This window comes from Hyperoodon ampullatus, assembly GCF_949752795.1.
Source record: "Hyperoodon ampullatus genome assembly, chromosome: 15".
NCBI classification, from domain to species: domain Eukaryota; kingdom Metazoa; phylum Chordata; class Mammalia; order Artiodactyla; family Ziphiidae; genus Hyperoodon; species Hyperoodon ampullatus.
In genome coordinates this window covers 81444979-81470388 of record NC_136928.1, presented here as the reverse complement: position 1 = coordinate 81470388, position 25410 = coordinate 81444979, and the positions used below count along the sequence as shown (strand labels likewise).

The 25410-nt window shown below is 55.3% G+C and overlaps 1 protein-coding gene across 1 annotated transcript; it reads left to right on the top strand.

Moving 5' to 3' along the window:
* Positions 1 to 17925: 17925 nt before the first annotated feature.
* HPCAL1 (hippocalcin like 1) lies at positions 17926 to 24215 on the top strand (the record flags this gene model as incomplete). Its single annotated transcript, XM_079721257.1, has 3 exons — positions 17926 to 18303; positions 20612 to 20717; positions 23355 to 24215. 3 exons carry the CDS (start codon positions 17926 to 17928, stop codon positions 23450 to 23452), a joined length of 582 nt encoding a protein of 193 aa, XP_079577383.1. The 3' UTR covers positions 23453 to 24215.
* Between the last annotated feature and the right edge of the window lie 1195 nt (positions 24216 to 25410).

Genomic DNA, 25410 nt, shown 5'->3' with positions numbered 1-25410 from the left:
CCCAAGTTGGGGGAGGGCTTGGGGCAGCGGCTGTTGGAGGCTCAGCCCTGCCTGGCCATGCCCAGCCCAGGAGAGCCAGCCTCAGGGCCCTCCCAGGATGTCTGGAATTTTCTCGCCCTTGGAAGCAGAGGATGCCGCTTTGTAATTCTCATCTTCCCACCCCGAAGGCATCACCTTTAGCACTCGGCTATGAGGCTAAGATCTGGACCCCAAGCCTGCTGAAGGGTCACCACCTTAGTTTCCGAGGTCGCTGGGTGCCCGGCATGACGACTGGTGTGTCTGAGGGCAGATGCCAGGTTGCCGGTTCCATCTGGGGGCTCCCACCAGATGTGAGCTGGCAGCTCAGACCCACAGGCCCCTGCAGACCCCGGGTGCAGCCGCTTTCACGCCGGCACGGATGCCGCGGCACCAGCCGGGCACTCTCTCTCCTCCCCGCATCCCGTGGGTGGGGCTTTCCTGCCTCTCCTGTTTGGACACCGGGGTGTGGACTTCCTGACGGAGGGGTGTTACTCCCACTGCCCCATCCTTCCTTCTCTCATCTTCCCTGTTCACCCAGTGAAAGCATTCACTGGGGTGGAACAAGAGACCCAGGCGGGGCCCTCTGCCTCAGGAGACAGATGAGTGAGTGGGTCTCTGGGCTTTTCTCCCCAGAGAAAACAGACACAGCTTCACATGGAAGGTGCTGCTTTCAGTAGTCCAGTCTCCTTTCGCCAGCCCTGTTGGAGCTGGCTCTCCTTACCTGGACATCACCTGCATAGAGATGCCCAGCTGGAGGCTGGCGGGTGGGCACAGGTGCACGGGGTGAGCGTGGTGCCCGGCCAGGTTGAGTCCTGCTGAGGCTAGTAGCGAGGCATCAGGAGCTGAAGGAGACGTAAGGATCCAGAGCGGGCAGAGGAGCTGGTCCGTGGTGTCTCTTCCCGTCCCGGGGCCCCGGGTATTTCAGTGCACACACGGCACGTATTCAGTAACACCTCCACCCCTACCACCAAGAGATCAGGAGCTCTGGGAGGCAGATGGCATCTCTGGCACAGGAACATCCTTGGTCAGGATGTGCTGGGTCAGTGATGGGAAGTGGGAGGACCCCTTCTCTCTGTCCCTCTGCCTTCGGTGATGGACAAGCCAGTGTGTCCCCTGCATCCTCCATCTCGGCCCACATGCTCTAGGCACTGGAGAAGACGCACCTGCGTGCTCTGGCTGCAGGTCCCAACCTCCCCCCCACCCCCAGCAATCATGCATTCATTCCCTCGACAAACATGTACCAATCACACACACTAGAGCTTCCAGGCTCTGGCCTTCCCATGGAGAACCAACTAGAATAAAACCTGGTCCCAGGGACTCTGTATTCTAGTTGGGGGGAGAGAGACAATTCAGTAAAATAAAGAGAAAAAATAAAGTAAGCAAGGGGATAAGAATGTGTGTTGGGGCTTCAGTTTTGGACAGAGGACTTGCAGAAGGCTTCACTGAGAAGTGCCCTGAGCCAAGACCTGATGGAGGCGAGGGAGCCATTTGATATCAGAGGAAGAGCCAGTGCAAAGGGCCTGTGGCAGTAGCATGTCTGAGGTGTTTAGGAGCGGCAAGGGGATCAGTGTCACTGGAGGGGATGAACAAGTGGGGGGCTAGGAGATGAGCCGGACGGGTGGGAGGGTGTAGGTCACTCACAACCATAACCCAACAAGGAGAAGCATCTCAGTGCAGCCGAAATCGCACTGCGTGGTGGACCTCTGCACACACTTCAAAGATAATTGTTGCTCATAGAGACTTAACCATAGCTGTGTAAGATGGTAGATGAGCAGGGACGTGGAGACCAGGGGTTCTGCAGGGGCCGGGAGAGACATGACCCCAGGCTACCCTCTCCTCTGGGTGCTGTCCACCTGCCCGTCCCGAAGTGGCCTGCAGAATGGAAACTGCTGTGGTTTTGAGGCGAGGCGCCAGGAAAGGGAAATCGTTCCTAGGCTGTACGTTGAGGGTTATTTTTAGAGTAACTAGCGATGACTTGGTAATATCACTTCCTGTGGCGTCTCCTTCAACCCGTTCAACTGCAGGCGCAGTTCCTGCGTGACGAGTGTCGTGGGCAAACGCATGCTCACATGTGCGCACACACACGCACACACTGTGGGACGTACCACTTGGCTGGGCATTCTCATCCACTGCGCGATCAATGGAGGAGTGGGGGCTGCTGTCCCGGCCTGTCTGCAGGACGGCCAGCCCCAGGCAGGGGAATCGTGTCTTCCGCATCCCTGAGCTTCTGCTCTGGGTAGGTTTCTGCACGAGAAGAAAGGCGGGGGTAAAAGGAAGGGCACCTGCTGGTCAGTCTTTGCTCAGCGCCCAAGGGGCGGGTCAGAGAGGGAGGCTTCATAATGAACAAACGAAGGATCAAGCAATGTCCCCGAGGTCTCGCTGCCCGCTTGCCCCTGGCCCCCTGAGCCAGGTCTGAGCTCACTCGGCTCTTCCGTCTCTGTCACCCGCCTCTCCCGTCGAGCCCACGCTGCTTCCTTCTGGCTTCGCCTCCCAAGGCACCCGGCGCGACCCCAGGCCCATGGCCATGATTTCTGAGACAGCCCAGATTTCACATTTTCTCTCCTGTGGACCCCCCAAATTTTCTTGGGTTTGTCAGACCCCAGGTGCACATTTTTAGATTAGAAATACCCCTGGGGCATGCTTACCAAACGGTAGCTCTGGTGGCTGTTCCTAGGACCTCAGAGGGTCTCCAGGAAACTGGCTCTTCCACTGATGTCACAGAACATCTGGGTCAGAAGGCCTCTGATGGACAATTTGGACACCTGGAGGACCAGGAAGGCGGGCTCTCGGGCATGCTGGACAGCGCTCCGCAGCTACAGATGCACTGAACTGCTGGGCCCGTGGAGGAGCTGGGGCTGCCTGCCAGGGGCGCCCTCGTCGTCGGCCTTCTCTTCCTCTTCCTTGCTTCCTCTCACCAATTACGCGTCCATCGTGTGTGTGTGTGTGTGTGTGTGTGTGTGTGTGTGTGTGCGCGCACGCGCGCGCGAGGTGCTGTGCTAATTGGCTGTGGATTATTCCTAGTCGCGCCCTGAGTAACTGGAACTCAGCTCTTTGTCTTTGGGGAAGAGGGTCAAGGAAGGACCCCTGGGCCCTGGCCTGGAATGCCACCTCCCTTCCCTCCCCCTTCTGCACCCTTCCGCTGCCTCCCTCCCTCCCCACACACCTCCAGCACCGTGCTGTCTCAGAGTTAGGCTAGAGTAGGAACTAACTCGGAGTAGAAAAGGAAGGAGGAATTCACGCCTTCCATGCCTTCCTTCCTTCCCAGCTAGACTGGAGGAACTTGGGGGCACCTTGTACTTTTGTGTATCCCGATGGTTCCCACTCAGTAGGTGCTCAGTTAATCTGTGTTGATCGACACTTTCTGTGTGAGTTTGTGCTTTGGCCCCAGCTCTCCCTGCAGAATCTATGGCTTCTGGTGCTGTGATTTAAAGAATAAAAGTGGCAAAGGGCAACGTTCACGAGCTGTCTTCACTCTGATTATAAATCCAGTCTCTGATGACAGCTCAAGACCGTAGCCCTGGGCCCACCAAGGGGCAGCTGGCACCTCACCATTTGTGTGTCTTGGCCAGGCTGATGCCACTTTTAGGAAAAATGACTTACTGTTTTTATTTCTCTCCAAAGACATTAAACATGAATCAAATAGCAGATGAGATGATTCACTGGAAGTTTTCTTCCAAGTTTCAAAAAACACACAGAAAAAATGGGGATTGGTGTGCTGGACTGCACTTGAGTGAAGCCAGGCAGTGTTCGGCGGATGCCATCCCTCCAGGGGCTCTGCCGTGGGCAGCACCTCGCAGAGTGGACCTTGCCCTGAGGTTGGAGCCCTGTGTCAACCGGCACAAAACCCCAGGGGGGCCACGTGGTTCTTGAAAACACCTCAAGTCCAATGTTTATAATGATATTTCTTCTGTTTCTACCCAAGACATCATAGAATGTGACCAAACCTCATTCATTTGGGGCACAGGAATTCAAAATTTGGAAAGGGTTCGTTTAGGGCCCATGGGTTGAGAATTGAGTCATCACTCAGGCAGGAACCTGGCAGAAATTAGCTTTCTACCACCTGCTGGGAGAAAAGGGAACGGGTCTTTTCCCAGGGATCCTGGGGAGAGGGACACACCCTCCAGCCAAGTGGGCGAACTTCTCCGGTGCTGTGGAGGCCTCCGCTGGGGATAGACTCCAAGACGTTTTTTAGAGTGGGACGTGCCTGGGGGCCACATTGTCCAAACTCATATTTTTTAGATGAGGAAAGTAAAGCCGTGAGACCTGTGACTTACCCAAGCTCGCCCAGGCCTGCCAAGTCTGCCCTGAGCGGGGAACGTCGGTGGCTGTGCTAATAACAACTGATTCCTTTCTGCGCGCTGCAAACGCCCGTCGTCTACCTCACAGCTCTCTGTCATTCCAGTCCTTACCCTTTGCCTGAAAAAGAATTCAGAGGCATTTTTCAGGTACTTTTTGACTCAGACTTTACCCAAAGGGCAGTTCAAATTGGTAATTAGTCTGAATTCCTAGCATTTGATGGTGTTTTTTCCTTCTTTCCCCAGCTGCCTGTCCCCTCCCCACCCTGCATTTGTCCTTTTGTTCCTCAGTGTCCTCTACTGCTCCGTATTGTTCCACGCTGTTCTACACTGTTCACTCCTGTTGTGTTGCTAGGCCAGTCATTGCCCAGGAAGGTGCCTGGAGAGATAGCAGGCCCCGTTGTGCGGCCTGGACGGGTACTTGCTGGCGGGGGTCTCCCCAGAAGCTCGGGCCTCTGAGTGTTTGAAGTGGAGATGCTGCCTGGGCTCCCCGCCCACCTCCCCGAGCCACACCACACATGTTCACACCCTCACGCCGCCTCGAACGCTGACTTCTCCTGGAACGCTGCTCCGACCCTTCTCCACTGGGTGGACGTTCCCCGGATGGCAGCTCGGAGGCCCACTTGCCCCACTGCGCCCACGGAGCCCGGCTCCGGCACGGCTCACGTGTCCCGTCTTCAGGTCCTGCTGGTGCATAAAGTATCTGCGAGTTTAGTAGGTGTATAAGATAGAGGTGGCACGAGTGCGGGAATGATAAGCACGGCCCGTACTGTTTTCTCTGGGATCATTGAATTCCCAGGAGGGAAATCCTCCTCATTCCATACGCCGTCGTGTAGGAAAGGCCTTCACCCCGAGAGCACCGCCAGCTCCACCAGCAGGCCTGAGTCTGATTTCCGTCCCAGTGCCAGGAGCCAGAGAACAGACCGAGGCTTTCAGACAGTCAGTGGTGGGGACCGCACCAGTGTGGAGGAAAGGGGCGTGCTGGTGTGGGATAGGTGTGGTGTGTGTGTGATGTGCGTAGGGCGTGATACGTGGTATGTTGTGGTGCGTGTGTGATGTGCGTGGTGTATATGTATGGTGCGTCTATGGGTATTGTGTGTGGGGTGTGTGTGGTGTGTGTGAGGTGTATGTGGCATGTGCAGTATGGTGTGTGTGTGCACAGGTGTGTCACAGGCCCACCGAGGGCTGCTCTGTCCAGCACAGGTCTGAGTGGCCGGCCTCCCGGGAGCGCAGGGCTTGCTCTGGGCTCTTTCCCCTTCAGTATCTGCGAAGTTCCCAGTCCTTCAGGGAGCCTGTCCCGTGGTAAACAGGATCCTCGTGCCCGTTCAAGTGGACCTGAACCAGTTAGAAGCCACAGGAGACGCCTTGCTGTTGGAGAGAGCCCTTCACCTCCTCAGGATGGGGGTTCGCGGTGTCCGCGTCGCGCTGATCCCCGGGGCCTCAGGCTGGAGCCCCACTTGCCTCGGGCAGTGTGAGCCCAGGGCTCTGCCGCTGTTCAGGGACTGGGTTTCTCCCATCCTTTTCCCCCATGTTCTCTCTGAAGAACACGAGTTGGATTTTCACTGGCCCCGCCCCCGCTGGATGTATTGAGCCGCTGGGAGCCCAGGCCCTCTGCCCAGCCGGGTGTGTGGCCCAGGGTTTAATACCACTGTGTCGGGCGTGCAAGGGAGAGGGTCGGCTGGAACATGTGAGACCGCCTGCAGCCTCCAGCCTCCCGGCCTGGCTCTGTCTGATGCTGTGATTAAGCGCGTCAAGCACGTCACACTTTTCTTTTATCATCAAAGCTGTGATATAACCTCCGAAGATTTGTCTGATGCTGAAATTTGTCAAAGCCCTTTCACAGCCTTAATTTCCCTTTATCTTCACAACTACACTGTGAAACCAACAGGTTGGGACCATTATTCCCATTTACTGCCAAAGAAACTGAGGCCCAGAGAAGCTCAGAGGCAGCCAAGACCGAAGGGCTGGAGAAGTGGGTCCTGGGAGGAGACTCAGGCTGGCCATTTACCATCCAGTGGGGGTCCCTTCTGTACACAGTCCCCATCCTGACTGCAGCCCCCGAGGCTGGCATTCGGTCCCCTTTACAGAGAAGCATCGGAGGCTCAGTCTGGAGCCTTGAGACAGGGGGCTGCCTGACTAAAGGCCAGCGAGGAGCCCCCGCCCCACGCCTCCCAGAGCTGCCTGTCCAGCCACTGCGTGCTGGGTGCTGGCCCACCGGCTGGGCCTCTCCTTCTCGGTTCCTCTCCTGCTGGGAGGACGTTGCCTCGGGGAAAGACTGTGGCTCACATCCCGGCGGGAGCGTCGGAGTGGAATTGCAGGCTCACTGCCGCCTGCTTGCGGGTCTTTCCCACGCGGGCTGGGTCTGCGTGAGTCACTCCGGGCCCAAGCAGCCAGGAGGAATTCACTCCAAGATGTGCAGCGGCCGGTGTCCCAAACCTCCATGTGCAATAAGCCAGCGGAGGTGGTGGCCCCTCTGCCAGCTCTGTCCCCGCCAGGGCTGACCGCAGGGGGAGCAGACCTATGGCGGGGCTGGGAGTGGAGGGAGTGGCTTCTGAGATCTCACACCGGTTCCTGTCTTCAGCCCACCGTGTCCAGGCTGCCGTGGCCTCTTAGGTTTCCTTCAGAAGAGCAGTCAGCCTGCGGCCGGCTCTGCGTCCCTGAGGTGATGCTGTGTGACTCATATGTTTGTTAGTTTCAACCTCGGAGCTTTTATGGTTCCATAGAACAGTGATGGAGTCCTGAGTCCTGGACGAGATTCATTCTGAGCGTTTTCCTGGGGCATGGATGGGCTCTTTCTGGGGCGGGTTGGGGGCGTCTCCACCCCCCGTTCCAGCCCCTCCTGTTGCTCCCCTTGACCATCTCCTCTGCCATCGGCGTTGCGGTTTTGGCATGCTTCTGCAGTCGTGCTCAGTGCTCACGTCCCAGCCTCTGTGGCACTGGGTGGGTTCCCTCTGGGCCTCCTTGCCCTGGCACACGCTGTTGCCTTTGTCTGCCCACCTGGAGAACTCTTGAGCCTTTAAGCCTGGCTCAGGCCTGCGCTGTCAGACCTCCCAGCCGTCTCACGGGGGACAGGCCAGCTCGGCTCCGGCACTCCGGGACCCTCGTAGGTCAGCCTCGTTCGACACGTTACCCATATCGTGGGTGCGCCGGGGGCACCTGGGAAAGGTCTCTGTGTCTTGTTCATCCAGGTGTTTCCATGCCCGGCACAGAGTGGGCCTCGGGAACATTTGCGGGCAAAAGGGAACAAATTTCCCTCCCCACTCCAGCCTGGCATTTGGGGCTGTGCCACCATAAGCGTCAAATTTGCCTTCAAAGCAAGGCACTAAGGCTCCAGGTGGGGCAGAGGAAGCCCCAGGCTCTGTGGCCAGGACTGCACACCTGGATTCCCACCTGACTCGCTCAGGCCCACCTCTCGCCAGGTGCTGCTGGCCCTGCTCCTGGCCTGGCATCCAGCACCCTCTGTAGAAACATGGGACTCACCTATGGCTGGACATGCATGGCAGTTTCAGCATTAAGAAAAATCACGTGGTCTTGGTTTTGGTCCTGCCTCGAGTCCTTTTCCCGCTGCATCATCAGAGTCCGTCGAGAGAGGCTCCTCCTCTCGGGCATTTCCCCTTCCTCTCCCTGTCTTGTTCTTCCCCCAGAGGCTCATTTACGTCTGATCCACTAACCTGCCTTCCTCACTGGGGAAGCAGTTCAAAGCGCTCGTCCCCTGAAGATTCAAGGAGCAGTGACCTTGGCTCTGGGGTGAGGCTGCACCACTCAATTGAGAGATCCCAGCTGGAGGTCAGAGTGAGCCCCCGTGGCGGAGGACCACATAGTTGGGGGTGTGTTCACTGCAGGAGGGAGGAGATGGCACCGCTACTCTGCTGCAGCTGGTCCTGTGCCGATACATGGAACTTTCCAGAACACCAGGTCTGAATTACAGAATGTCCCTTCATGGAGCTTCAAACCTGAGCAAGAGAGCACTTTGTCATCCTAATCCCTGATGTTGCTTCCCATTTTCCTGTTACTGGAAGAGTCACAAACTGTTAGAACAAGAGGGTCCTAGAAGAAACCCATTCACTCGTTCATCTGTTTATTCATTCGGACACTGCACAAAGCCCTTGGACACGCAACCATTATTCACATATTTTTACTGAGCCTAGTTGTGTGCCAGGCCCTGTTCTGGGCAGTGTGGGGATGTAATGGTGAGCAAAAGCAGGGAGTCAACCATGTATCAGTATAGTGCCAAGTAGTAGGAACGGCCACGAAAAGGGGGCAGGGTAAGGGCGGGTAAGCAGCATCCGCTGCTTGAGATGGGCTCTTTGGAGGAGGTGCCCCCAAGAAGACTCGAGCAAAGATGTGAACATTGAGGGAGTGCACTTTGCAGATACTGAGGGGGAGGGCAGACCAGGTGGAAGGAACTGCAAATGCAAAGGCCTTGGGGCTAGAACATGCTAGCAGTTTCTCCTACTAGCATGAGTGAGGTATCCTCTTTCCTAAAGGAGCTCACAGTCTAATGAGGGAAAAACATTAGTAAACGATGCACTAAAAGTTGAGGTCATAATAGAAGTAGGTTTAAAAATGGTATTGGAATGCAGAAGGAAGAGAAACTGTAGAGGGGTTAGGAAATGCATCCGTGAGTAGGTGACATTTGACCTGGGCTCTGATGGATGAATAGGAGTTTGCTGGGTGGCTGAGAGGAGCAGCCGCATGGTTGACCTGGTGATTTCAGGCACAAAGTATTCAGGGAAAGCTACCCACAGTTCCTATTCCTGTTGTGTTAGCGGTTTCTGCAAGGGAAGGAACATCCTCTCCTCTCGGGGACTTTCCTTTTCTCCACCTCTTCCTTTTCCCCTGCCTCATTTAGGGCATGTCAACCTCAGGAAAGTGGAAGGAGAGGATGGCTCAAGATAAGGAGGACATTTCTCTGCCTTGCTTGGCCAGCCTGCCTCTTTCCTTCCTTCTCCCTTCCTCTCTCTTTTCCTCTCCTCCCTCCCTCCCTCCTTCCATCCTTTCTTTTATATATTTTTAAAGCTTTGGGGAGTCGTGGGATTTTAAACTGCTGGGGTGGGTACAGAAGTCAGGAGGACTTTCAGTTGGATTTCTCAACCGTGGTCATTGCCTGGAGCCCATCCAGCATGTGAAGCTGTGATGCAACAGTTTTTCAGGAAGCCTCTGGAAAAGGGCTCCCCGAGGTACGTGGGCTGAATTTGGGTCCAGGTACACCCGGTAGCCACCGGCTCCAGAGGTGTTACTAACCCCCTCTTGCCCTAGATCTCACCTGGGGCTTTTGTGTTCTCCCTTAGAAGAGGAGGAGGGACACCCCCTTTCTGCAGCCCCTCCCCCTGGCCTTACGCCTTAGCCAGGACCAGACCTGGGTCTTCATTGCAGCTGGCCTCCGGCAAAGTTCTTGAAGCTGCTGAAAATAGAAACTTGTGGGACTCACATGTAATTATGAAACGCAAACACCCTTATCTTTCATTCAAGGGCACCAAGGAGTGAAATAAACACAGGCCACCTCTCCCAGCTGGGTCATAGCTAGCAATGGGTCTGTAAACAGGACGCTAAGGAACTTGGTAGCCCCCTAAACCACGCCCCAAGGATCTACCCAGTGCCGAGCAACCACTAGATAGACAACGCAAGTCACCTACATATGTAATTTTAACTTTTCTGGTAACCACCTTAAAAAAGTAAAAAGAAACAGATGAAATTAATGTTACCAAAATAATTAATCTATATCTCAAATGTTATCATTTATCATTTCACATGTAATCAGGATAGAAAATTTATTTTTTAATTAATTGATTTTTGGCTGCGTTGGGTCTTTGTTGCTACGCACGGGCTTTCTCTAGTTGCGGCGAGCGGGGGCTACTCTTCGTTGTGGTGTGTGGCCTTCTCATTGCCGTGGCTTCTCTTGTTGTGGAGCACGGGCTCTAGGCGTGCGGGCTTGCTCAGTAGTTGTGGCTCGTGGGCTCTAGAGCGCAGGCTCAGTAGTTGTGGCGCATGGGCTTAGTTGCTCCGCGGCATGTGGGATCTTCCCGGACCAGGGCTCGAACCCGTGTCCCCTGCCTTGGCAGGCGGATTCTTAACCACTGCGCCACCAGGGAAGTCCCGAAAAATTATTAATGAGATATTTTTTCCCTGTATTAAGTCTTCAAAATCCAGTGAGAATTTTACGCCTAGGGCACTTATATGAATTCAGATCGGCCACATTTTAAGTGCTCAGTAGCCACTGTGGTTACTATATTGGACAAATACAGCTTATAGATGGAAAAACTGAGGCACCAGCGAGGTGGAGGGGGCGCGGCAGGGGCGGGGTCAGAAAGCTGGGAGGCGGGGTCTCCAGCTCAGGTCCTGGGGAGCCTGCCCGACTGCGCCCTCTAGCGTCCACCCAACCGCACTGCAGCCGGAGCCACCCCTGCACCGGGTCCCGGCAGTTGTCGCAGACCTCTTGGGACAGGACTGGCCCCTCCTCAGAGCAGCTGCACTAGAAGCCCAGGCAGCAGGCGGCTTGCTTCCCACCTGCATACTGGGAGGAAAGGACACAAAGGCAGTGAGCCTCTTTCCCCCCTAGGACCCGGGCTCAGCCACAGGAGGAGCGTTCGTCCATGAGTCATCAGGAGAAAGACCCAGGGCTGGTGCTGCATGAGAAACAACACAAACCGCCAGCTTTTCTCCTGCCCCTCCAGCCCCCCCGTACCCCACCCCACCCCACCCACCGTGTCCTGTTCTGCCAGACAGAACAAGCACTGTCTCAAATGAGCCCTCCTTGAAGTGCAAATTCACTGCAGCCGCCCCTCCAGCCTTTGGCCTTTTATGAGGAGTTAGTTCCTCCCACCTCCCCCATCATCTTCCCCCCAAGTGTTTCTAAGTCTGGTTGGCCCAGCAAGCTTTGGAGATCTGAGGTGATGAAAGCGTTTTAGAGCAACGGGATGAAATGTCTACCCACGCTGGCAGCAGGCGTTGAGCTGTGATTAATGGGACATCCGCGCCCTCGGTTCCAGGAGGCGGGCAGCTGATAGGAACGACGCCATTAAAAAGGCTTTAATTTGCAGGCAATACAGACTTCGGGTTAAATATTTTCATAGGGCTCCCCAGTTACATGTTTACTTTTTTTTTCTTTACAATTTAACACATTAAGAACAGTAAACTCTAGAGTAACTGAGAACCACAGAGATGGCTGTTAGCGCTACATTAACTCCCTCCCCCATTTTTCCATTACTGTGAATTAAAATGTCGTCTTCGATGCCCTCAGAAGGGTGTTGTTTGTCTGATCCAACCCCTGCTTGGTCGTGAAGCTTTTTAAGCCCAGTAAGAGATGGCTCTGACCTTGAATCGGTTGTCCTCCCCTGGCACATCCGTTCTTCACCCCATCTTTCACTGTAGATGAAAGTAAGATTTTCTGGTAAATGAAAGCTGGGGTGTTTGCCTGATGACAGGGCCAGGGGGCCATTTCTGCTGGGAAGTGGGAGTGGTGGCTTTGTCTTTGCAGAAAGGCTTGCGTTTTGTCAGCCATCTTCCCAGCCAGCTGGTCGTCAATAAGGTTGGTTCATTGGCTTAATTAGTAACAGAGGGGTCACTGGGGTGCAGCGTTCCACCATCCACCATGTTCCCTTGAGGCTGCCTGCTTCGGGCCAAGAGCCTCCGGGACAGAGTGCTGAAATGAGGTTCTTTAGAAATATTTCACCCGAGCCTTTGGAAAGCACACGCAGGCTGATCCAGGAGGTGATGGGGAGTGCCGGTGGGGCTTTATGTGACATTCATGGGCCCCACTTCATGGCTTCATGAGAGTCACAGTGGGAAGGCCGTCTTGTGAAACTGCCTGGTGAGAAGTTTAATGGCAAGGAGACAGAGGAGGTGGTCGCCAGCTGGAAGCCCCGCCTGTCGCAGACAAGCTCGTGCCTCGCACAAGCCTCAGTTCTTTGTCTCTAAGTCGGAGGTGACGGAGATGCCCTGGCCTGCTCCCAGTGACCCCTGCCTGCAGGGCCTGGAACCTGCCGTGTGCGCCCTAGAGGTGGCCTGTGGGAGTCGAGCCTCCAGTGGCTCTTAAAGCCCTTGTCATTCAGTTTGGATTCCGCGTGCCACCTTCCTAGGCAGGCTGCCTCCGCTCCACGTGGGAATGAAGGATTCCTCCTCGGAGCTTGGACCTTCCCCCGCCCCCTCCGTGTCACTTATTATGCCCCATCCGTATGCCATAAGCAGCCTGGAGTGAGAACCCGGACCTACGTCCCCAGGCATTTAGGGGACCCAGTGGACTGGAGTATACTGCGCACAGCCTGTGCACCCAGCCTGGAGCCAGACCCAGAGGACACGCCGAGGGCAAGGGCGGCCTGCACCCCTGGGCTGAGGTTTTTGGGGGCAGTGCACTGGCTAGTGCACACATGTGCCCCACAAGCATTTGCACAATTACTCGGGTGCAGGATGCGATGCGGCACACAGGACTTGTAGACAGCGAGTTTCCGGATTCTTTCAGGGGGTGCTGTACCGTCTTCCCTGATTCCATTGCCTTTCTTTGGCGGGGGGCCGGGGGTGGTGCGGTCAGCCCTTGTGATGAGAGGCTTCCGCATCTCAATAGGGACACAGGATTCTTCGACCTGGGACCTCCAGACCCAGGGGTCCTAGACCATCAGACCGCAGAGGGGCCCAAAGAACACTGTGGTCCTTATACCGCTTGCCACCCCCACCCCCGGTTTTAAAATTTGTGGTAAAATATACATAACATAAAATTGACCATCTCAGCCATTTGTAAGTGTACAGTTCAGTTGTGTTAAAGTACATTCACACTGTTGTGCAACCAATAATCTCCAGAACTCTCTTCCTCTAAACTCAGCTTGGGCTCTTAGGGGATTTCTACAAACAGACGCCCTCTCCCCAACTCTGGATTCTTACCTGGTACCCCAGGATGGCTTCGACATCCTTGGGGTTGTCTTGAACTTTCTGTAGCAAAATTAATGTTACCGACTTTTAAAACGGTAATGCTATAAGTCAGCCCTTTAATTCAGCTGCCTGGGCATGGTCAAGAAATCAAAGCAGTGGTGGGTACCCTACTTGAAAGCCGTGGGGTCTCCCTAAAGGACATTTGAAAATCAGTCAGTGATGGATTCCTGCAACATCGTCCTCAAAAATATGGTTTCCCATCAGCCCTGATTTTGACAGCCCCAGATTTTACTAACTCAACCTTCAAGACAGTGGCAGGAAAACATGTTTTTCCACCCACGATTTCTTGGTAGTTTTCCCCCAAAGTAAAACTTATCTTTTTTGCTTCCTGGACCCATCCCTCAATTTCTCCCAGCCTTGCTTTTCCTCTCTGTACAGCTGGGAATGCCAGGCCGGCCCTGCCCATCTCCCAGGGTTCGGGGTCGATCATAGAGCTCCGTGGTGAAGCTCAAATGGACTCCTGGTCACATCCCAGCTCCAGCAGCTGTGGGACCCTGGGAAAGTTACTTGACACCCCCGGGCCCCAGTTTCACCATTTGTGAAACGGTCTGCACAGTGCCTGGCACAGCTTGGTGAATTGTGGCTGCATTGGGGGGTTTTGATGGTAAAATGGACCAGTGTGAGTGACTCGCCTGCATCCTACATGCTCTGGCCTTGATGAGCTCTTCAAAGGCAGGACCCAGGCCTGCTATGTCTGTCCCGGAGTCCTACCTTCTCCCCTCTCCCCATCCCGTGAGCCCCCAGAACTCTCAGGAAGGACCCCTTGCATTGTATCCCCCAAAGGGGAGCACACCCAGGCTCTGCTGGAATGCCAGCTTTGCCAGAAACCACCCTGCCTCAGAGTTAGCAGGTGTCTGTATGTGTGTGTACACAACCAGCACCAGCACTGCAGCGGGAAGGCCCACTCAATCAACACAGACATCTGTTCTCCGCCGGGCCCAGGGGGCCGCTGGGATTCTGCAGCCCCACGTGCCTGCCTGCGGGGACACGTGAGAAGGGCTGGGAAAGCTGAAGCCTCCCCGGGCAGACCTCGGAGCCCTCGGCTGTCACCTTCTAGCGGTTGTGTTGACCGTACTTGTCATGCGCCCTGATATGGTCCCTTCCTTTCCATAAACATTCGTTACATTGGGTGGAGGAGGTGTTAGGAGTTGGCATTTCCGTGGGATCAGAAAGAACACAAACCACAGACACATTCTGAGGCCAGTTGATACCATTGTTCTGAGCGGTGGTTTGGTCTTCACTGAGGTGAACGGATTCTAAAAGGACCGACCGTGGGAATTCCCTGGCGGTCCAGTGGTTAGGACTCAGCACTTTCACTACCCGGGCCTGGGTTCGGTCCCTGCTCAGGGAACTAAAATCCTGCAAGCCATGCGGCGCAGCCAAAAAAAAAAAAAAAAAAAAAGATGTAGAAGGACCAACCCTCAGCTCTCAGAGCCCAGAACTTCACAGAAGGTGGGTTGTTTCCACAATGAAAAGTGCAGGAATGCTAATCGGGAAAAGGCTGCACCATTAACTATTGAAGGTGGCCGGGAAGGCCATGTTCATGACCAGGGTGCCCTTCCCTGGGCCAGCCTCCCCTGGACCAGCCGCCCCTGGCTGCCCCCAGCAAGGTGTGGGACGGGGCCAGATGACCTGGTCCGAGGGCTGGCTTTGCCTCCAGAGCCTCCGGGTCTGTTTCCTCCCTGGTGAAGTGGGACTAATAATACAGGCAAGGTGTCTGATAAAAACAAAAGTGTCCCCCAGTCCGTGGACCTTCTTCTGATTGTCCCCGGTGCTGGCAGATCAGGAGTTAAAGCTCTGGGAACCTCACGGTGCCCGGCACGGGGTTCTGCCTCACGGACGCCGATGCCACGCGGTATCAGGTCAGTTCCCGGGGCAGCTGTCTTAGGGCCCCAGAGCTGCTGCATCAAAGCACCACAGACTGGACAGCTTCAAAAACAGAAATCTATTCTCTCTCGCTTCTGGAGGCTGCAAGTCCAAGATCAAGGTGTCGGCTGGTGTGGCTCCTTCCGAGGCCTCGTTCCTTGGCCTGAAGACGGCCGCCTTCTCCCCGTGTCTGCACACGGTCTTCCAGAGGGAAGTGTGTCTGTGTGTCTGTGTCCCAAGCTTCTCTTTCAAGGGTACCAGTCAGATTGGATCAGGCCTCACCCATATGACCTCATTTATCTTAATTACCTCTTTAAGGACCCTGTCACCAAATACAGCCACATTCTGAGGTCCCAGGGTTAGGACTTCAGCATGTGAATTTGGGGGGGACAGTTCAGTCCACGACAGCAGCTGGCCCGCTCCGCCCGCCCCTACGGACACGTGGGCACACGGTGCTGGAAGAGGGGCCTCAGGTCTCAGCTGAAGGAGTGAGGAGTGAGGAGGGCCAGATGCGGTGAGACCCTCCACACTGCAGCCCCTTCTGCTCGTGGATGCTGCCTTTGAAGCATGAGATGGGAAGTTGAAGGAGAGACACCTAAGACAAACCACTCCTCTCCACACCCTCCAGACACGGGCTAGGAGACTTGCACAATTAAGAGGAGTGTGGAAAATACAAAGCCTTGAGAGCAGCTGAACTGCGTAAAGGACTGAAGATTAGCCTTTTTAGTGCAGGAAATGCGGAGGTGGAAGTGTGCAGTCTGCGGCGTGTCTTAAGTCAAGTCTGAGAGCCCTGGGGCGGGGGAGTGGGGCTGCTGGGGGCCATTGGAAACTGACAACCAAGTTACGTAGAGATTTGCTGGTTTCCACTTATTAGGATCAACCTATAGGTAAAGCGGAAAGTAGAGATTGTAAACCTTGATGATGTACAAATAGTGGTTCCCATGCACGACAGGAGCTGATGTGGAAGAAAGGTGGAGAGGTTAGGGGAGGAGAAGGGAATCAGTAGCTTGATCGTACAGAGAGCGAGAGATCCAGGTCAAGTGGCTCAATCAAGAAATAGAGGACTCTTGTGTGTTTATTTTTTTGAATTAAAAAAATACACAGAGTTCAACATTTGAAATTACAAAAAGATTTACACTAAAAAGTCTACGTTTGTATTAAAAAAATTAAAAATGTATATAATAATAAAAACAAAGTAATGGTAGAGGGATATTTATTAAAAGAAAATATGTTTGTTGTAAAAGAATACATGATCCAAAGAACATTAAAAAAAAATCAACTATACTTCAATGAAAACTAAACTAAAAAAAAAAAGTCTCCGTTTGACCCTTGTCTATCAGCCGTCTCTCTTTCTGTAGCCAGTGTTATCATTTCCCAAGAAGTCTTTCCAAACATACAAGCATGAACATATATATATATTTTTTTTCTTCCACAAACGGTAGCAAACTCTATGTGCTGTTCTTCACCTTTTCTTTTCACTTAAAAATAGATCTTGATGATTATTTCACATCAGCTAGTAATGACAGATGCCTGGGTTGTTTATTATTACAGACAACGTGCAGGAATTGGCCGTGTACAGAGGCTATTTGCACGGGTGGGAGCATCTTTAAATTTGTTCCTAGAAGTGGGGTTGCTGCGTCGAAGGGAACGTGTTTGTAATTTTGAAAGATATTCCCAAATCCCCCTACTTGGGGGTTAGAAAAGGAACTTTCCTATAATTTAAATTTATATCAATTTAAATTTCATATAATTTCAAGTCATAAAGATAACAAGTAAAAACAATGACATATATGTATGAAACTAATAAAACCTGGGAGGAGACAAAGAAGTAAAAGGAAGTGCCAGGGAAAATACGTGAACTACACTGATTGTATGTAGTAATGGGGATTTAGTACTTAATGTTTAGCATTCATAAATGTTAAGAAGCAGTTCAAGGGGGTTACCTCTGGGACGAGGGTGGAAAGCCTTTTGTTTTCATTTTCTATTCTATATGCTTCAAAAAATGAGTAAGCCATGTACTAGTGTTACTGTGAAAAATCAGAAGATAAAAGGTGGCGGCGAGGTGAAAGCTGTATTAACGTCTAGTAAGAGTATCACCCCAGGGTCAGTCTTACGGATGGGTCTTACGGAAGACCTCGCTGGGGAGCACGCTCCTGCACGCCCGCAGGTGCCTGAGACTTTACTACGAGCCTTGGAGACATGCATGTACTCTTGGTGCTAATTCTAGATCCACCCCTGCTCCCCACTCCCAACCAGAGGGCTGCTCAGAGGCAAAAACAAACAAGAGGGACCCCTTAAAAGCTTCTGGATGCCTGTTCTAAGGATAAAATCAGAACATGGTGCCCGAACAAGAAAAGAACTGCCCAGAACACAGGGTGTGGGGTACAGTCAGCGTGACAGTTTTGCCTGAAGCTGATGAGGGTGATGAGAGTAAGGGTTTCATCCTCCAATCTTGTACAGCCCCTGCTGGGCACTTGATAAACGCCTCATTCCACGGATTTCAAGTTGCTGTGTTTTCCACCTTTCCACATTCTGAAAGTCAGGATGTGCCTTTTGCAGCGCGAGGTGGCCTGTCCTGACTCCACCGGAGCATGGCCTTCCTGGTGGTACACAGACCGAGGGCCCGCCTCCCCGCAGGGGTCCTAGGAGGGCTGAGGCACTGCGTCGCGGGGAGGGCCGGAGGCGGGCCTCTCCAGCGCTCGGTGCGGGACACGCGGGGGGCGTTTCTCCGCGCCGCTCGGTGGCTGTGGGCTGTGGGGCGCCCTCCCCCGCCCTGATGGCCCCAGCCCGGGCCCCTGTCTTGCAGGTGTCGACGCCGGCCGCCATGGGCAAGCAGAACAGCAAGCTGCGGCCCGAGGTGCTGCAGGACCTGCGGGAGAACACGGAGTTCACGGACCACGAGCTTCAGGAGTGGTACAAGGGCTTCCTCAAGGACTGCCCCACCGGCCACCTGACCGTGGACGAGTTCAAGAAGATCTACGCCAACTTCTTCCCCTATGGCGACGCTTCCAAGTTCGCAGAGCACGTCTTCCGCACCTTCGACACCAACGGCGACGGCACCATCGACTTCCGGGAGTTCATCATCGCGCTGAGTGTGACCTCGCGGGGCAAGCTGGAGCAGAAGCTCAAGTGGGCCTTCAGCATGTACGACCTGGACGGCAACGGCTACATCAGCCGCAGCGAGATGCTGGAGATCGTGCAGGTGCGCCCCGGAGGGAGGGGATGGCGGAGCGCAGCCGCGGGGGTGGGGTGGGGGCGGGGTCCCCGAGGCCCCGCCCACTCCGGACAGCGCTCCTGTCCCCGCGCCTTCAGCCCTTCGCTGCTAGGTGGCTGCCAGCCCCTCCCTCGTGCACTTTTGAAAGTGACCAGTTGTCACCGGACTGGCGGGTCCTTGCAGATAGTGATGAGAAGAGCCATTGTTTACTGATCACTGGCCATCCATCAGGCCTGGCCTAAGCCCTTTGATGAGTTGTGGCCTTCCCGACCCTGGCGGGGCGGAGGATGGAGGTGTCATTCTCTGCATTTCACAAAATCTGAGGCTGGGTGGGGGACCGTGACTTCCAGAGAGTTAACAGAGCTGAACTGTAGTAATTCAGAGAGAATTACAGTAATTGAGAGGACCCTTGACACTTGCAGAAGCCACCTGCCAAGACCTCTTCGAGTCCCCGTGTCTGAGAATAAAAGAACAAACAGTTTGTCATGTCCCCAGGGACGTGCCGTGGTAAAGCAAAACTGAAACATTAGTGGCCGCAGAATAAGCTCTGGTACAGAAAGCACTTCAGAGACCTCTTTGCCTCGACTCCAGTCAACAGCTCTGGCAGGGGAATCCGTTTTCCAGAAAGAAACCGTGTTTTGTTCACTTGCCCAGCTTCCTAGGCGTGTGGTGGAGAGGCACAGAGCTGCCGCTGCCTGGGTGCCTCCTGGACCCTGGGCGGTTCAGTTCTAGAATTCCTCAGAGGAGATGTCCTCTACATGGAAGGAACTTCTGGGCTAAGCCACAAACAGAGGGTATCAAACCCATGAACTCCTAGAGCAGCAGCAAGTGGCCTGAGGCGTGACCAACCTATTTCCTAAACAGGTGGTTTTCTCGCAGTGAGAATAAATCAGCACAGGTTCAGGGGACTCTGCTTCAGCCCTCGCTCCTGGCTCTTAGCGACAAGCGGTGGTAGAAGGAAGAAATCTCCTTCTCATGAATCACCTGTCCCGGCCCACAAGCTGGCCCGTACGCTTCCCTGTCCCTGGCCAAGCAGACCGGCCCGGCCAAGACTTAGAGACACAGCAGGACAGCGAGGGGCCCCATGCCTGTCCAAACGGGATCTGGCTGCTAGGCCCCCAGACCAAGTTCCCAAACTCTGAGACCCTTCCCGTGGCACCCGCAGGTGGCTTGGCCTGCTGAGCGGGATGCCCGGCCGCTATACCGTCGTCAAAACGGACGGGGTTCTAAGAGCTTCAGAGCCCACCAGAGGCCGGGAAGGGTCTTGGCCCTGCCTCCTCTGCACGTGAACAAGTGCCTGCCCCTCTCAGGAGGGGTCCTGTCCCAAGAGGGCCTGAAAGACACACTGGCCGTGCTGTGAGGCCTGGCCACCTCCACCCTCCTCGGCAAATGGAGAGGGGCCAAGGAGGAGAGAGTATAACACATACCAGAAGCTTCCCTTGGGATCATTCCTTTTTGGTTTTGTTTTGTCAACCTGCTTTTTAAGATGCTACAACTCTCAGACTTCTGCTGTCCTTGGTGTGTTGTCTCAGGAATGAGACTCTCAGTCAAGCCGTCTCCGCACAGAAACCCACAGTGGCACAGCCCCTCCCCCTCGCGAGTTACTCTGATGAGCTGCTGGTCACTGGCCTCATCACGCCCCCTGGACACACACACACACACACACACACACACACACCACAACACTGGGCCAGGCCCCTTGGACAGAGACACACAGAAATGGCTGGCAATGGTGCTGAGCCCTTGGATGGCAGTGTCCTGGGGTTCTCGGTCCTGCTGGAGAGACCCCTCTGCCCTGGCGCTGGCCTTTCTGGGGCTAGTTATGTGGCTTTCCCTGTGGGCTGTCTTTTTTTGCTCCTAACTCAGGTACAGCAATCCCATAGTCAAATGTTTGTGGCTACGGGTGCTGAGTGATGGGCGGTACACGTATGCGCCTGTGTCACCACCACCCTCTGGGAGTTAGAGAGCGTCCCCAGCCCCCCAGAGGGCCTGGGAACTGTCCCACCTCCCGCCCCCGCAGACACCCTCAGGCTTACAGCTGTCAAAGTGGGTTGTTTGGCCTGTTCTTGAACTTCACGTAAGTGAGTCTGGCTTCCTCTTGCTCACACGCCGTCTGTGACATGTGTCCACAGCATTGGGGGTAGCAGGGAACATTCCAGCTGGGGAGGGTCCTGCAGCTGTGAGCATCCTGACCTCTTGTCCTGCTGTGGGCTGGGCAGAAGCTCAGGCCTGTGCCCCATCCACCCAGGGACACCCTGGAACCTCTGAACACACGTGTGTGTGTCCCCCTTTGCAGGCTATATACAAAATGGTGTCCTCCGTGATGAAGATGCCCGAGGATGAGTCCACGCCGGAGAAACGGACGGACAAGATCTTCAGGCAGATGGACACCAACAATGACGGTAGGATCCCTGTGTGTCTGTGCCCCCCTGCTGGGAGCGGAGCTGTGTTTGGGATCCTTTCCTCCTCTGTAGCTTCTCAGGCCTCACCTGGTCCACCCCTGGCCCTGCCCGGCCAGTGCAGCTGCGCTGAGGGGAGAGCCAGAGCTCAGAGTCGGGGCACTGGGCCAGCATCCTGCCCCATGAGCCATAGTCTCCTTGCTTCTAGAACAGGGAGACTGTAGGCCCGTGGGCATGTCCCGGGGAGAAGAGGCAGCTATGCCCTTGGCACCCGGGCCCTGGAGGGGTTGGGATCAAGCCTCCCAGGTGGTGGGGGTCCCTTTGCCCCCCACCATCCCTCCCCCAAGCCTCAGTGGCCCCAGGGACTCTGTCGGGATGTGCTGGCCTGCAGCAGCTCTGCCAGGATCTCTGGGTCCACACCGCAGCAGAAGTGGCGTGTCCAGGAGGGGCGGTGGCGACCATACAGTGAGGACGTGCCCTGTGTTTTCTTCTCTGCATTGGCCGTGAGCTTCTGCAGGGTCCCTGCCGGGGAAGGTAGCTATGAAACTGGATGGATCCGCACCTCTTGCCAGTGTTAAGTGCAGTCCCAGAGTCAGGTCTGATTTGCTTTTGAAGGATAAAGAAATGCAGCATTTAGAAAAGAAAAAGAGAAAATACCCGCGGGCTGTGCTGGAGATTAAAAATAAGCTAATGCAGGGCTTCCCTGGTGGCGCAGTGGTTGAGAGTCCGCCTGCCAATGCAGGGGACACGGGTTCGTGCCCCGGTCCGGGAAGATCCCACGTGCCGCGGAGCAGCTGGGCCCGTGAGCCATGGCCGCTGAGCCTGCGCGTCCGGAGCCTGTGCTCCGCAACGGGAGAGGCCACAACAGTGAGGGGCCCGCGTACCGCAAAAAAAATAAATAAATAAAATAAGCTAATGCACAGAAAAGTGCTCCTAAACCCTAAAGTGCGGTTTGCAGATGACGCCAAGGACTGAGCCAGCAGGGGGAGGGGGCAACGTGGCTGTAGGCACATCATCAGCAAGGAAACAGTTTTCAAAACATAATCCATCAAATGTGAAACAGGACGGCCTCGTGCCTGGCGTTGCCTTTGGGCCAATTTAAAACATGTCTTCTGCCTTCCAGGGTAGCAGCACAGGCTTTGGGTTCGACAGACCTGCTCCAACCAATCTTGGCTTTTCTGAGCCTCAGTTTACTCTTCCGTGAAATGGGGATAATAATTCAGTCTCTTGTGGTTTTGAGGATTCAGTAGGAGCCAGTAGACCTCTTAGCACAGCGCCCAGCTCTCCCTCCACCCACCTCTGCCCCGACCCCGCAGGGCCCGCTCTGGGCACCTTCCCAGAGTGTTTGTGAACTTGGGCCTGTGCCCACTGGGACAGAGCTTCTCCTGTGAACCCCGGGGTCCGTGCATCCCTGGAGCTCGGAGAGGGGTGGAAGAGGCGATGTTGGAGGAGAGAACAGTGAAGCAGGGGTGGTCCAGAGCTAGGCCCTCGTCCTCCGGGACTGCACCACACCCCCTGCCCCCCTAGGCAAGCACAGGTATCACTGAAGCACCCTCTCCTGTGACCTGAGCCTGGCCGAGCACCAGAACACCCTGATGGCTGCAGGACAGACTGTGCTCAGGGACCCCCAGCCCCTTGCCAGCCCCGCTTTCTGCCCGGAGGAGAGGCTGGTGCTTTCAGAAGCACCTCTCCCTTGGCGGTCGGAGCCAAGTCCCCACCGACCATATGAAGAGTAACCAAGCCCAGGAACCCCTGTCCACCATCAGAGGGGCCCAGAGGTCTTCTCGTCTGCCGAGGGGATGGCTGCCCCTCCCTTCCCAATCCATCCCTTAGCCTGGGGTTGTTTAGTCTCCCTCGGGGCCAGCCTGTCTGCCCCCGCTGCTGGGGACCCAGAGGAGGAGGTTTCCCTCTCGGGCAGTGGGCAAGCAGGAGGTCCCTGCCTGGCTTCCTGGCAGCAGCTCACTAACTGAGTGCATCCTGCGGGCCAGGCGTGGGCTGACCCCTCAAACACATCCTCCCAATTAACCCTCCCGGTGGCCCTTTGAGATGGGCGTTCCCACAATCCCACCACACAGATGAAGACCCTGGGACGTGGAGAGGTTGGTAGCTTGCCCATGGCGGCAGAGCTGTGAGCCCTTTGTGTGCCGGGCATGGCCTCAAGCTCCTGCATTTCCTTTACTGCTGTCCTCCGGGGTAAATGGCTCTATTTCATTTTACAGCTGCAGAGCCTCAAACGCAGAGGCAAGAAGTAGGTCCCCACCCAGACCTGGCCCTCTCGACCCTGGGTTAATTATGGTTTAGAGGCAGATGTCATGTTCTTTCTGGACAAGGCACATCTTTCTTAAATAAGGCGTGGGGCTATTTCTGAAAGGGTTTCAATTGCCCCACCAGGCACGGCCTGCTGCTATACTGGGTACATCCTTTGAGGTGCCCGGTGCTTTGCAATAAGCACTGAAAGCATAAAAGGTTTTTCCAGAAATGCCCTGGAAGTGTGTGGAGCCTGGACGCGTCTAGCTTCAGGAGGGCTCAAGACGGACCAGAGGAGACGTCCCTGACACAGGAGCTGTCCCCGTGCTCTCCTAAGGGTGATGGACTGTGAGCACTGGCTAACTCCCATTTCTCCCATCCTCCATCCCACAGGCAAACTGTCCCTGGAAGAATTCATTAAAGGTGCCAAGAGCGACCCATCCATCGTCCGGTTGTTACAGTGTGACCCCAGCAGCGCCAGTCAGTTCTAAGGGGTCGGCGTCTGGACAGTGCAGAGAAACACAGGCTTGTTTTGCCGGTTAAGCTTTGCTTGCAAAAGTGGATGCCTCTTCAATCACTCCTGCTCTCCCGGGGCGGCCAGGCAACACGCATCTGCCGGCTTGGTGGCCACGCCTCCCTCCTCACCTGGCCTCCTCCCGCCCCCTCCCCAGTCCCTCCAGGGCGAATTCCCTGGCATGTGGTTACTCCCAGGGCTCACGCTGTCCTCGCTTCTGGGGCACCTCCCTGCCCGCAGGGAGCCCAGAGGACACCCCGAGGATCCTGGCGGGACTTTCTAAGATCCCGCCAAGGCCAGCTGATTGATTTTGTGATCACAGGTGACTCTGTGGGAAAAATGGGGACAAGAACAGAGGGAGAGAAGACGGGCAAGCCCTCCCCGTGCATGGCTCCACCCAGCTCGTTCGTTTTCTCTGACCAAAGCCGCTTGCACGTATATATACTGTGGTCTCCTTTTAATATATAAGTTATACATATGGTGAAGTGAAGTGTAATGTGTAGGTCCTGTATTTAATGCCTCGATTGCCTTTGAAGCGTGGTTCCCTCGTGGCCTGTGATCTCCCCGAGCCTGGTTATTTTGTGGTATTTATGCCCTCAACCTGCCCTTTTCAAAAGGACGTGCATGCGTGCCCAGGGCCGTGGAGACCCTCCCGTCTGTCCGCGTAGTGAGCAGCAGCATCTCTGTAAGGTTTGCCCTCCCTGTTGATTGGTCTGGCATTTCCTGTATTAAAATGATCAAATAAACGGCATTGTCTGAGTTTTGTGTGGGACCGGGAGACCCCGTTCTGCTGCCGTGGCCTCCGCGCTCCCCGGAACAGGTGGATTCGGCAGGCCCTGCTGCTATTTGTAAACTTGGCCCCTTCTGCATCCATGTAGCCGTTACTGTGTCTATAAATCTTGTGCAGCCTGTTCTTCAATATCTGCCTAATGCCAAGAAATATTTGTGGAAATGAAATGACAGTTCTTGGCAGGTTTGACTGTCAGGCTTCTGCCTGCATCCACCCCCCGCCCCCTCCGGCTCCCCCGCCAACCCCATGGTTTAATCAGCAAGGTAGCAGGACCACACATCCCCAGCGAGGACCGAGCGGGGATCAGGGGTATCGGCACAGGGCCATGAGGGCAGGCCTGGTTTCTCCGCCTGTGGCCATCAGGATGCTTCTGGTCTCAGAAGCAGAAAGCCCAGCAGAGGGGGCTTCAACCATAAGGATGTTTCCACCATGTGCCGAGACTAATGCGGCAGCTGGGGGGCGTCGCTAAGCATGTCCAGGTTCCTTCCGCCTCCCCACCGCCCTGCCCCCGGCCTCACAGGCAGCTTCTGTCCTCGCACTTGAGTCCTTGGGGTCCCCGCAGGGCTGTCACCGTGCAGGGCAGCTCAGCTGACCCGGGAACCTTCCCCAGGCGGGACGAGAAGCAGCCTGTCCTCTGTTCTTCCTTAAAGGGGAGGAGAACTTTCCAAAATTCTCCTGTGCTCCCTGCCCACCACTTCTCAGTGCCTTGGCCAGGAGTGTGAGGTGACCGTGACTGGCCAGTCAGGATGCACCCAGCCGATGAGGGCCCCCCCCCGGGCATGGCGCCAGGAAGGGTGAACAGGATTGGGGTTCTGGTTCCAGCATCTGGCACATCCACCCAGGGGCCACGTGGCCTCGCTGAGTCTCACCTGTGGAAGCAGTGCAGCGGGGAGACAGGTGATCGAGGTAAGCGGGCCGGGCATGTAGCCCGGAGCCTGACCCACAGCGGGCTGTCAGGGACCCTGGCTGTTTTGCTGATTTTAGTAATCTTAATACCTTTTACCATTCCAGGCCTCTGAATAGAAACGGTGAGCCCTCCTGCAAGTGACTTTCCAGCCAGTGGCACTGCCCGAGGCTGGACCTTCATGGGCGGCGCCAGGGGGAGGAGGGGTGGGAGGGGGAGGCCAGGTGACCCGGGGGTGGAC